This window comes from Lentinula edodes, assembly GCF_021015755.1.
Source record: "Lentinula edodes strain Le(Bin) 0899 ss11 chromosome Unknown C8R40scaffold_7, whole genome shotgun sequence".
In the NCBI taxonomy this organism is placed as follows: domain Eukaryota; kingdom Fungi; phylum Basidiomycota; class Agaricomycetes; order Agaricales; family Omphalotaceae; genus Lentinula; species Lentinula edodes.
In genome coordinates, this window is record NW_025764313.1 from 41,504 (window position 1) to 54,255 (window position 12,752).

The window sequence follows — 12,752 nt, forward strand, 5'->3', positions numbered from 1 at the left end:
AGCCTAAGCGAGTGGTTAGCAACTGGTGGAATCGGGTCGAGTACTCGTGGACGTTGATAGCGATAGGAAGCGGCGATGAACTGAGTGGTACAGAGAACAAGCTAACTGTATATCCCTTTGACCAGCAAAAGACCAGAGATAAAAAAGAGCCAGCTGCCAGCAGCGATGAAAGAAGGTGGGAGGATATTGGAATGAAGTCGCTCTATTCTTTATGACCCGGTCCCTTACCTTCCGCATGACCCTATCCATAATCCAGCCCTATCCTACCCTATCCGATCTTGATTCTGACGAAGATTCTAGATGATTGAGCAGTATTTGCCAAACCCCGACGGAGAGCCTTCTACTTATGAGTGTCTCAACTTGAATACCTTCGCTGCTAGTTAACAGCTGCTACTACTGCATCCTTGACAAAGCCTATGTAAGTGGACCTTTAGAGTAAAACTATATTTTCCTGAGCTGAGTGGAGCGCGCAATAATTGATGTCTTTGGAGGAGGGCGAACAAAAGGTTTGGACTGCCAAATATTTCCCAGGGTCATTGCGATTCCTCTTTGAATTCTTCCGTTTTACACCCTCATACCAGCTTCATACCCAACGAGATAATCAAAAACGCCGTGGGATCGTTTGGATTTTGGGGGAGGCGCGATGAACAATAAGGGAAAGGAAAATCGGTCTGGTTCAGAAATTGTATTGCATGATCGGAATCTGGATTCCTCAGGAGCCTGATAGTCTGTCAACCTTTATTTCTACTGCAGATGAGACTCTGAAATGCTGAAAAAACAAAGGGCGTCGTCGGTTTACATAACGGCTAAGATATTGCCTCCCCAGATCCAAACATAATTCATTTCGCTCTTGGTACCCAGTGAAAGACGCCTCGCTGATGCCATTTTCAAATAAATTAATCCACATCCTACTCGAATTTCGATCCACCACACCGCCTCTATGTCCGACGATCCTTCACAGGCTCCGGCCTGGGTGTGTTTCCAATCTACTTGACGGTCGCAAATACACCGTTCACGTATCGACGCAGGCCTGCTACTCCTCGGACAATAGCCCCCACCACTCCATCTGGGCGGACGATGACGATATTGCATGACCCGAGAAGAGATGAATACGCTCTGTACGCATGTCCATTGCTATCGCGTAGCACCAGATCGACTCCAGATGGCTGTGTTCCTGAAGCACTCTGTTCAGACTCGCTCGTAGTTAGAGCGGGAAAGATGAGCACAGTCTTGAATAGATTCTTGGGATAGGTACTGAGCTCCGAAGCGATTTCTTCGCCATTGGATACTGGGCCGAAAATAAGCACCGTGTGGTGGTCTGGTTTGAAAAGGTCGAATAAACTGGCGGCGGCGGTCGAACTTTCACCGCTATGGAGAACTTGCAAGCCAGGAGCCTCGGGAGCTCGATCTCCAGCATGAATCACCCCGTTTAAGGTGATACCATATGGGTCTAATTGGATCTTATCCTTGGTAAGGTCAACCGTCTCGTCGACTAGTGCCGAACTACCACGATAATTGACCCCAAGTTGTTTAAATTCTTTGCCTCGCTTCCAGTCCTTACCATCACGAAAGTATTGATTGAGTAAAAGAGTTGACTTGTTGAGCATAGCGGCGATGACAGGAAGTCGTTCTTCCGTATATGTGTCTAGGAGGGAGGGTGGGGAAAAGCCTTTCAGAACAAGTGCTAGTTTCCAGCCTAGGTTGAACTGATCCCGCGAGTAAAAGGATCAGACAACGTTATTTGGAATGTTGAAGAGTACTTACACTATCCTGGACACCGGAGTTAGTGCCTTGTCCTATGGAATGACTCAGTACTTTGTCATTTAACCGGGTTTGCAAGACAAACCTCCAGCTGGGCTGTGAACATGAGCAGCATCTGAAAACCAGAGGATGTGGATGATTTACTTCAAGGAATGAATGAATTTAGAGCCAACCTCCAGCGACAAAAACCCTCCCGTCTCCAAATTTATTCACCATTCGAATACTGGGACTAATGGCATGCAACACCATGAATTTTACAGAGAAAGTGGCATCGAGTTAGCATGACATACCGATAATTCGAGATCCAGATCAATTTTCCAAATTCTATGTCTTTTCGGTCAGTGATGGACGCGATAGTTTTCACCAATTCGTCGCGTCCAGAGGCGGTTTTGGCGTGGTCAATCTCTTTGCCTGAAATAATGAACGTGAAGACGTTGTCGTCCACTTCACTGGGCACCAACTGGACTCTACATAGCGATATTTTGAGCAATACTTTAAAGATTTAGAGGAGTATGTACTTGCGATTTTGAAGAAATTTCTCCCCAGTTGTGCCATGACTGTAAGTTGGCTTCAGGGCACAGGATACAGACGGATAAAATTATTTTACCTTGTGGTCCAAGCCACCATGGATCTCAATGTCACCGACTACCATGTTAACATCATCACGTACGTCCCCAAGGAAGGTTAATCCAAGAGCTTTGCGGACAGTGCTGTGAGCTCCATCTGTGCCCACAAGGTACGACACCTTGATGATCTCTAGGATATCTTTGCCATTGGAATCCTTCGTCGCCAGAGTAGCCAGGACATGTCCATCAAATTGCTCAAAAGACCGCAGTTCAGAGAAAAATTCAACTTTACAACCATGTTTCTCCAGATGACGATGGAGAATGGACTGTTGGCGGTGCTGCCCAAGCATCGTGAGATTGAGCTGAAAGTATGTTGATCAATATTAGGGTGCACGCATAGCTATACTAGGTTGCAAGGACTGGCGCACGTAAGGAGTATCCGGTGTAGGTTCTTCATATGGATCCAGTTCAAAGGTTCTCAGTGGCTCGGTCCCACCGGGTAGCTTGTAGAGGGTACATATAGGCATCTTTTTGGCGATGCTAAGAATATCCGGCAGGGTCCCTAGGAAGCGATGCATTTCGAGGGTACGAGGCTAGATTTCGATTATGTTAGGTAAACGGAAGAGTTGCATGAGTGCCAACTGTGCAGACCTGGATACCGAGTCCTTTCTGACCAACTTGAGGGCCTTCCTTGTCAACAATTCGTACATTGATCCCATTTTTGAGTAAAGTAAGCGCAAGCACTGAGCCCACAGGACCAGCACCAACCTACGAATCGATGCAATAACATGCAAGGGTAATCAGTGATAATACCTTTGTTAAGGTACTGACGCGCAGCTTACAATCAAGACGGAAGGGGAAATTAGAGTTGGAGACATTCTAGAAGCACTGGTGAAACTTGCAGTTCCCTGGTCTGAGGCTTTCCCTTTATACCTTTCCAGCCTCTTGATAATGATTGAGTCGATTATTTGGTGGACGGAGAATTGAAATGGGCAATAGCGCCTTATTGTCAGCGTGTATCTTGTAATATCGCCGTTAAGAGCAGTGTGTGTATCTTGTAATATCGCCGTCAAGAGCAGCGTGTTTAGCCGCCGCTCGTTTGTTACATGGAACGAGTCGAGCAAACAGACCTGAAGCAATAATAACTGCCAGTATCTGTCAAATTCCAGAAATTTTGGGATCGAAATCGTGCCATGAACTTCGACCCCCCCTTCTGGTGAGGCATTGATGTAACTGACTTCGAGCACCCAGATAGATGACAACCAAGGATTTAGAGGAAATTCGCAATCCTTGATGCATTATTCGAAAAATATGACATTCGAATATATCAAAAACAGATCAATCAGCCTCCTTTCGTAACCTAAATCCACCGCCGACTATTTTACGTTGTGTTCATCGCCCCCTTCACCACCGACGACACTCGCGCCTTCCCATCCGAAAGGGAGAATTAACGAACGTACATCTGCCAAGACCGGGCGTTTACCATATTGAATTCGTTCCTCCAAAGATCCCGCTCATCATGCCGCCTTCTGCTCCTGTTCCCTCATCATTTTGACTCGGGCTGCCGATAGTCTCAATGACCATCGTCGCCAAGCCAAATCTGGTGTTATCAATCCTCTGACCGGATTCATCCAATGTGTCAAGTGTGTTCACAAGCACTGCGTCAGGAATGATGTTGTCTAGATAGTCGATTGAAGGTTGCAGCTCGTGGTCTGTCACGTCATCTCCGCCACTATTTTTCCCAGTAGCAGCGCTGTCGGCGTAGTTACCGACGAGGTTTCCATCGATATCGATAAAGCGTTGGCACCACGTGTCGACTGCATCTGCTCTTCGCCAAACTGTTGCTGGCGCTAGCCTGATCTCAGTTAATGAATGAGGTAGGAAGCTGTTCCAAGTGGTGATCAGTTTTGATATTTGGTCGTTAGATTTAGATGGAGACCATGGGAAGGTTGAGAAAAGGGATGAAGATGAAGAACATGGATTAATCCTCAAGCATGACCCGGAAAACACCGACAGCGCTGTAGGTGTCTGGGATTTGAATGACGGATTTGGAGCGGCCGCAGAATTGCGATTGAAAAGATGAAAGACCGAGAGACAAGGCAGTTGCGGGAAGCGATGACGGGCCATGTGTTCAAGTTCAACCTATAAGCAAAAGTAAAGGAGAAAGTTAATGAGACGATGATAGCGACCAGATGCCACGAATTTACGAACTACGTCAGGGAATCCTCGTACAACCTCGATTTTTAGCACCTGCAGCTGTCCAAACATCTTTGAAACATCTTGCATGAGCCTATCCTCCCAGCTGGAAACCTTTAGTTCTAACTCTTTCACGGAGTCATACTTCCTCCCTCGCTCCTCCGCAAGTGCCTTGTAAAGCTTCGTCCAACTCACAGCTCGTTGCTCCGAAGCTTCCATCCCATTTGCAAATTCTAGATACGTATCATCATAATCTGAGCGCGATCTGGCACTGTAAAAGGACGAGGAGGAGAACGAGCGATCGTCTCGGTCATAACCACGTTCCACGATTCGAATTTTCTTTAGGTTAACCCCAGTATTCCAAACACTTCTCAGAAAATCCAACGGCCCCTCATATACCTCCAAATTCCTGATCCTCACGCGTTCTCGAGGTTTTCTGAGTGGGTAAAGATATCCTTCGACCTCTAGCGTTCGCATGGTTCTTCGACAAGCTTTCAGAAAATGGTCCAATTTCGATGTGTACACCCGTCGTTCGCGTTGCCGGGTCAGGTGAGGGAGGCGTAGCCAGTCGGATTTTGTACGTGTTGTGAGGAATAGAGTCTCAATGTGTGCAGGGAAAGACCGGACACGAATTCGAGCTTCATTTTCTCTCAAATTTGCTCTGATATCGCTTCCTTGTGTGGTTGTATTCGGGAGATCCAATAAATAAACACGTCCCTTAGCTAGAGCACTGAAAAAGTTTGCTGTTTGGGTGTTCCAATTGATGTGAAGTGTGCGCAAATTATTGGCAGTAGCAAGGTGAAGAATGTTGTAATAATCCAAGTCCCCGCTGACAGCAAGAGACCCTATGGCACTGAACATTGTCGATCGATTGATGTACCAGCGATTTTCCGTTAGACGTAGATTGGTGATAGGGAGATTCTCGAACGAAAATGGAGAGATGATATTTGCCTTTTGATTCGCGGGACCAGCATCAATGATTTGGAACGGGGACAGAACAGGTCGGCGAGGAAGAGTACAATTGATAACCGATAGTTCGCGGAGGTGAGGAAAAAAAAACAAGAACCCATAGAATTCGAAGGGCAGAGGAACTCCGTCAAACGTCATCTCGCGGATGTTCGGGAAGGTCGCCAGTTTTTGCATGAACATCGGCGGAAGCTCCAGTTTCCGAAAAACTATCCTCTCGTCGGTTCCATTGGAGGCCAGATCCCACCTCCGCAACTCGCCAATGGAGTCCAGGTTCATTAAAGACGCATGGACCCGAACCGAGCGAGGCGCTGTAACCATGTCGTCACGCCTATCCTTCCAGAACGAAATGTTATTGAGGAAATGGGACATGTGCTGGAATGTGATGTCTCGGTAGAGCTCGCGTAGACCGAGTAGGTAGAATTTTCGACATTTTTGAACGAGGTGGTAGCGGTCTCGAGATTTAGTGAATTGTTCGAAAATATGGATCCAGAGAGGGTCTGGAAGGTCGCTAAAGGGAGAGAGATTTGCGTTGACTGGCGTGTCAATGTTATTGCACCTATAGAGAAGACTGTTGAACGATGTTGCGTAGAAACATTCAAGTGAGAAACGTACGACATGTGCCAGTCTATGGTTCTGTCACTTGTAAAGTTTACACTCCAGGCAGTTGATTTTGATACGACGATTTATGTGATCCCGTTATGAAAGGAGATGTCTGATGAGACGACCTGGGGTCGGGCTTATGTCTTGTTTTGAATCATAATATGTTCGGCACGCTAATTAAACGCCAGATGAAGACAAAAACATAATGATATAAGCGGCATGGACGTACCAATTCCGCATGATGAATATTATGCTTTTACCGGCTGTAGAGGAAAACTTAGGTATCAGGCCTTCATGCCTTCAGCTTCAGCAATCATCTTGAGATTGTCTGCTGAGCCGAGCAGAATTTTGCAAGATGAGATTGAGGGCATAGCTGCTGCTTACTTCAATGAGATCGGAGGAGACTATATCATCGTATGTAGGCTGGATTGCGGGAAGAGAGAAAATCTTTCCCACACTTTCCAATCTCACGGACCGGGATACGGTTAACGCGTTTGTCGCACTACATTTTATTTCCGTCCAGAGCATTTTTACCTTCAGCTTCATTTCTTCGCATCGCACTTCGCCCAGCCTGCTTCAGACCAAACCCCTTCGCTACGGAACTCTAATCCTAACTCTTCCTGCAGTCATTCGAAGAATAGAGGATACCTTTAGTTCTTCGCCATTGGCATTCTCAAGCATGCGCTCTATCTCGCTCTATCTGTTGGAACTTGAACGTTACAATCGTATTGAGTCTTGAGATATCTTTCGCGGGATATTCGCTGCTGCCCCTAATTGTTTCGCTTGCATATAGGCTTCTAATCCTTCCATTCTCCTCCCTATGTCCTCCCAACTACTTTGCTGTTCGGCTCAAGTTCTTGCTATACTGTTCCTTCAGGGAGTCCATCACAAACACTACGTAGAGCTTCGCGTTCAAGTGGAGAGTAGTTTCAAAGATTCCTTTCTAAAACAATTCCCAGGTCTTTACTATCATCTCGACCTTCTCCTACTTATGACTATTCCTGAATCTTGCTGGATATTCTTGAACTTTGTAAGGAAATTGCTTTCCTTTGTGATTCCCTCAGCTTGATAGTCATGACTCCTTTCCCCAAGGTGAATTCCCAGATTTCCTGGGAGTCATAATAACAATGGTCATTTTTACCATCGTGTGAGCATCCGAACCTGACACGAGTTTTGTGGCCTTTTTCCAGATGTCAATCTAAAAGGTTTAACTGGATAACGGTTGTGTCGAAGCTCTGGTTGTCCTGGGGTGGTGTTTGCGGGAGCTAGGCGGCAAAAACCACAAGAAGAGTCCCAAGGAACTTCGAAGTTCTATGTCGATCTCGACTCGGATAACATAAGATCAGAGCATTGAACAGGATCGGTTTCTTGAGATCAGTCCGTAAGTCGTACGCAGGTGCATCTCTGAGCTCTTAGTGAATGTATGCGCAGTCGAGCAAAGTAGTTCAATGAGCTGAGCGACGGATTCCGCGCGCGCGGCGCGTCGTGAGGGGATTGCATCAACGCTTACACGTGGAAGTCACATGTGCAAATCTCTCTTTCCGTTTAAACTGACGTGGCCGTTACGATCCTCTCAAAAGGATACAAGCCTGATACAGGCGCATCCACCCGAGAGGATCGTAAACAATGTTGGGAGGCGCGGGACCAGTACTTTGCTTGCTTGGATAGTGTTGGAATACTGAAGCCTGGGGATGAGAAGACTTCTGTTGCCTGTTCCTCAAAGAACAAGGCCTACGAACAAAAATGCGCTAAAAGTTGGGTAAGGAAAAATTTTTCTTGCTATTGATTGCTTGGAATCAACGACAGTTCGAACAGATTGAGTATTTCGATCAAAGACGGGTAATTGCAGAGGCTCAGAAGGATAGATTGGCGCAGGCGAATACACAGGCTGAGAATTCAAAACGTTAGTCATGTCCTAGAATAAGGACCTACTGTGTGTATTTTATCTACTTTTTGGACTCACCATCGAACTCTAATAGTTTTTTTTGAATATACGATTTACACGCAGTCACTGCGATGATGGTAGTAGTTAATATTCTTCTATATTTTCCCCCAAAGAACGCTTATTCAAATTGTGGAGGACGACGGACATTCCGGACAGTGGACACTGCTCTATTTACTGTGTGTCTTGATCATCTCTTCTCAAAGATATGTGCCTCACTTGCTTTACCCTAGGTCATCTGCATTATCATTGTTGTTCATCAGTGTTTCACCTCGAATCAGGAAATTCTATCGTTTTTGCAGTGACACTCGATGATATGTGGGACACAGGCTCCCGAATATCTTTTTTCAAGGAAGCGTACTACTTGATTCGCAAAGCAGTAACTTACACGAGAAGCCACCAAATGGGATTTACGAACTTTGTTAGTTTCTCGCGATCGGTGTTGGAAGGAACTGAAAGGTACTTATGTATTGCCGTTGATTGCTAACTATACATAAGTCAAGCTGTACCTTAATGATTTCTTCTCGTTCACGAACATTCTACGGAGGTTCTGGGTATGTTTTGCTGAGCCTTCGTGATGAAATCCACAAGTTCTGGTGTTGGCAATGAACAAATCGAAATAAACGATCAGGTTTGCGGGAAGACCACACTGCTCCAGACTGCTCGATCAGATCGACAACCGGAATAGCGAATACCATTTGTTCCTCTTTTTTGTTAGTCCTTCCTCCTATCGCGGGGCCACTTATGACGTTCCAATTTGAATTCTGTCATTCAATAGGAATCGGAGATCCGGCCCATGATCCACTATATATGGTTCAAGCCTTTACTAGTCACTAGTGGTTAGCGTTGCATCCCCTCAACGCCATGCAAACACCCACCAGTACCAGGGCCCGCGCTGGTGGTTATTCCGATTTCTTTTCTTCTGGGTTTCGAGTCATATATGCTAAACGCGTCAAGCCTCGTCCAAGACCTGCATCGACGTATTCTCTGCCTAGCATTCCCTCAGATCTGATACGGTCCATGTCTTCCACTTCTCGGCGACGTTCCACCGATTCCCAGAACACAGGGCTTCCGTATCCGCTGCCTAGTCCAAAGCGGAAGGAGGACTTGCATTCAAACATCGTAACTCCCTTGCCCAATGAAAAGCGGAAGAAGCGTTCCTCATTCATCGAGTTCTCTGCACGGCTGTTCGATAAAATGACCCCAGGTGTACCAGAAGCGGTATCGTTTGTTGAGTTTGACGAGACTCGAAGATGCTCTCGTTCGCAATCGCGCAATGGCACATCTCATTATTCAAAGTTGGGAATTCCGAGTCCTGTCGTTGAGATGAATGTTTCTTCTATTCGAACTTTGTGGGTGCATTCGAACCTTCCCGATGTCCTTAACTAACTTGCTCTGTAATAGCTATCCAGATTCCAACGAATCAGACCCATTCAATTCATCACCGAATTCCAAGTCTTTCTTCATTGACTTGAGCGATTCGTCTTCGTCTTCGTCCTTTACATCTTCCCCGAAACGCTCTAGACACCAGTCTTTCATGTCGTTCTCCGGCTCTTCCTTGAGCTCTTTGACTAGTTTCACGAGGCGTGAAAGGCCTTCCTCTATACACTCTCTTCCTACTGTCGATCTGCTATCATCGGGACCAGTGAGAACGAGGTACTCTATTTCACGCACCCCGTCATACCAGCATCCCTCTAACAGCGACAAGGCCAGTTTCTCTTTCCAGGAAGAGAGCACTGTCCCAGAGTCTCCTTACGAAAATGACGATAGGGATCTAGCCAATATCGATTGGCGCGAATTCCACATCCAGTTCTTCGACAACATTTGAAAGGTTGCAATTTCCCTCTTCGCGTTCTTCTGATTCTATTTTACGGAACAATCGAAATTATTTACTCCACAGCTACCAGGTCCCGCCCGTGCTCTTGCTCATACCATTTGTAGTCTACATTAATATATCTGTGAACTAGTACATGCCTCCTTACGTCCATTTTTGACTTATTATGCAAAATTTGTAGTGCCTCCCTCTGTAACCATAGTGTGCGGTGTAATTTCATCGTGTTCGCCACATAGATGCTGTGACGTAGGTCATACAGGCGGTATTTTGGCCTGTTTTGGCAACTGGCGACAAAAAATTTTTAAACGCCGACGTGCGAGAAGCGCTTTTCCATAACATTCAGTTTTTGTCCTCTCTCTGATACTCATTCGGGATTTATTGCAAGTTCCCTCACGATAAGGGACATGAACAGGAATGATTAATGTGCTTCCCTATCTCGAGGAGTTAGCTGACTCAGTTCAGCCTGACCGCCGCTATCTCACTGGTGAGGTAGATTATAGTGAGCAACTCGAGATCGGTGTTGAAGCAACTCATAACGTTAGTGGAGAGTAGTTCAAAAATTGTTAGTATTTGACAGATCGTCTGCTAGCTTTCTCTTTCTCTCTTGTTGTCTTAATGATATTGTTCTCTCTCTAGGGAATAAACTCAACGGACGATGTTAAAGATAGTTGATCTCCAATTTGAACGGAGCGGAGTCCTCGAACCCCTCTTTCCCTCTTTTTTTCTCCCGAGTATCTTCGTCATTTCTTCGTTCATTGGCAGCAATTATAAACGGTCTTCCCGCCTCTAAAAAAGCTTGTTTCCATTCACAAAACGTTCCCAAAGAAGATGCAGGTTGATCCAGACAAGATGCGGCAGTGAGTTTATCCCTAATTGCCTCGTCCTTGTTAGTCCTAATTCGATTTCAACTATCCCCAAAGTCCCCTTTTTCCATGGCGAATGCGTTTTCCGCCAATTCTGCGATCACACATCATCGCAACCGGCATCATGATAATGGCCTGGAGCTCGTCTTTCGATTGATTAACAAAATACTGCCTTCAACTTTGTTAGCTTTACATAACTTGCATTTATCCATTGAACCTCTAGCACTCCCTTTTCTCACATCTCGATGTCGGGTTCATATGCACCTCCCCTACCTTACGCATTCGTGGAATTCCTCGGCCCATTACAACCCCATGATCGAACTCTTATCGTCTCGTTCATCGCGGCCATTTGCGGTTTTTCGTCGAGTTTGACAGAAATTTTGTATCGTTGATCACCGGCACCCTACTAATGGGGTCACCTGGGTTATCATCAACGCTAAACCCCGTTGGCAAACGCATCCAGCTTGGTACGTGTGCTACATCTATATTGCTAGTGCTAGTGAAATAAATATTGATTCAAACGACTCCTCTTGCTTCCATGTCCTTCTCTCAACGTCCCATCAGGGTGTCCTTTCTAGTTGCTCTTTTGGATCATCTGAGGCGAGCTCTCCGCCGTGACAAACCGCCTATGTAGTTTTCATCCTGTAATCTCCGATATAACTCGGAGAACGAGGGATCCTCTTTTGCATGCATGAAATCTTACTTCAAACATCGATAAGGCTTCTGCATGCCCCACTGGATAGTTCCATTTCGGAGAAGTGACGATGCGAATCTATCAGAGGCCAATTGACAACAGTTCCGTATCCTTCTTCTATATTTGTACATGCTTGGAATAATTGGGTTTATCGTTCCCGAATCCAGATCATATCCGCTGTCTTTTTTTTCATCTTTTTATCGATGTCCGATGATTCGACGAGTCCATGAAACGATCCTCGCTTCCGAAATTCCTATAAAACCCTCCTACATACGCTGCTGACAAATTAAGCCCAAACACACAAAACCTCATCAGGTATTACTAGTTGTTCCATTCTTCCCTAAACACAATGGCTCGTCCATGTTCGGACTGTAGCTGTCCAGACTACCGCGGAACTGGGAATGGCTCTTGTCGGGTGCTTTTTTGCCGTCATTCTGCAGGTCGCCATCGAACTCGACCTCCTGGAAGCCGTGCAATAGAATCCTTCACAGTTCCCTCTTGTGCTCATTGTACATGCACCTCGTACATATCTGGAGAGGGTGATGACACTTGTCAAGATCCTGAATGCGCTCACCCGCAGGGAGCCCATACGTGACGATGATATGGTCAGAGTTCCCTTCGCCTAGGTTTCATTCATTTACTCACATTTGGCGTAAACGTAACAGGGTATATGATCACGAAAGAAGGGGCGAAGGAGGTGAGAGCTAATCGAAGACTGGGAACAAATATGGAATTGTACATCGAAAGACCTGATTGTTTAAATCCGTAAATATCTGAAGGGAATCATCCTTCACGACTTTTCTACCGAACTGATGATGTGTATCCTCGCTGTCCACCATTCTACGTACTCGTTTCCGACCAATTTTGCTACCATATACATAATGTCACTCCAAATTGTCCAAAATTACATATCATTTGCACCACTTCAAGCCGTACTTCAACTGTTTTCTACCCAAGAGATACTGATGTATTTATAGCGATACTATAGCAAGCGTCTGTGACCACGTTGTACGTCTTCGTCACTGCTGTCGTTGCGGCGCTCATCAACTTTCGGGATGCTTCCTCTAGCGTGTCCATGATCGGCAATGTTATCCTCTGTTATCCTCGTCCGGCAGGTCCACTACTACTATCGCTTCCACTGTGTTCATCACTTCTCAGCTCTGTTGCCACTGGGTAGCACTCATATGTGATTCCCCGTCGTCAGCTTGTTCATAACTGAAAGACCCATTCGCAGATTGAGATTTCCGCTGGCGCATCATGATTTGTACGTTCTACCTTGTTTCCATCTTATCAGTGACTGCTAGGAAATGGCTGAACACGAAAAGGC

The 12,752-nt window shown here is 45.9% G+C and overlaps 4 protein-coding genes across 4 annotated transcripts; 2 read left to right on the forward strand and 2 right to left on the reverse strand.

Annotated features, from left to right (window-relative positions):
* Nucleotides 1-739: 739 nt before the first annotated feature.
* On the reverse strand, nucleotides 740-3,505 carry C8R40DRAFT_825998 (FAD binding domain-containing protein). The gene is made up of 10 exons (XM_046236348.1): nucleotides 3,170-3,505; nucleotides 2,979-3,095; nucleotides 2,756-2,920; nucleotides 2,369-2,689; nucleotides 2,284-2,318; nucleotides 2,052-2,228; nucleotides 1,935-1,990; nucleotides 1,847-1,876; nucleotides 1,765-1,796; nucleotides 740-1,706 (listed from the first exon to the last, which is right to left on the reverse strand). The coding sequence occupies exons 1-10, from the start codon at nucleotides 3,203-3,205 to the stop codon at nucleotides 987-989; spliced, it is 1,689 nt and encodes a 562-aa protein (XP_046089217.1). The 5' UTR covers nucleotides 3,206-3,505; the 3' UTR covers nucleotides 740-986.
* C8R40DRAFT_825207 (uncharacterized protein) lies at nucleotides 3,385-6,219 on the reverse strand. Its single transcript, XM_046236346.1, has 3 exons — nucleotides 6,105-6,219; nucleotides 4,539-6,048; nucleotides 3,385-4,469 (listed from the first exon to the last, which is right to left on the reverse strand). Exons 1-3 carry the CDS (start codon nucleotides 6,107-6,109, stop codon nucleotides 3,807-3,809), a joined length of 2,178 nt encoding a protein of 725 aa, XP_046089218.1. The 5' UTR covers nucleotides 6,110-6,219; the 3' UTR covers nucleotides 3,385-3,806.
* A 1,292-nt stretch (nucleotides 6,220-7,511) lies between these two features.
* Nucleotides 7,512-8,000, forward strand: C8R40DRAFT_1159191 (cytochrome oxidase c subunit VIb-domain-containing protein; the record flags this gene model as incomplete). The annotated part of the gene is made up of 3 exons (XM_046229846.1): nucleotides 7,512-7,532; nucleotides 7,681-7,851; nucleotides 7,908-8,000. 3 exons carry the CDS (start codon nucleotides 7,512-7,514, stop codon nucleotides 7,998-8,000), a joined length of 285 nt encoding a protein of 94 aa, XP_046089219.1.
* A 723-nt stretch (nucleotides 8,001-8,723) lies between these two features.
* Nucleotides 8,724-10,143, forward strand: C8R40DRAFT_824964 (uncharacterized protein). Its single transcript, XM_046236345.1, has 4 exons — nucleotides 8,724-8,747; nucleotides 8,813-9,386; nucleotides 9,439-9,655; nucleotides 9,761-10,143. Exons 2-4 carry the CDS (start codon nucleotides 8,899-8,901, stop codon nucleotides 9,860-9,862), a joined length of 807 nt encoding a protein of 268 aa, XP_046089220.1. The 5' UTR covers nucleotides 8,724-8,747; nucleotides 8,813-8,898; the 3' UTR covers nucleotides 9,863-10,143.
* Nucleotides 10,144-12,752: the final 2,609 nt, after the last annotated feature.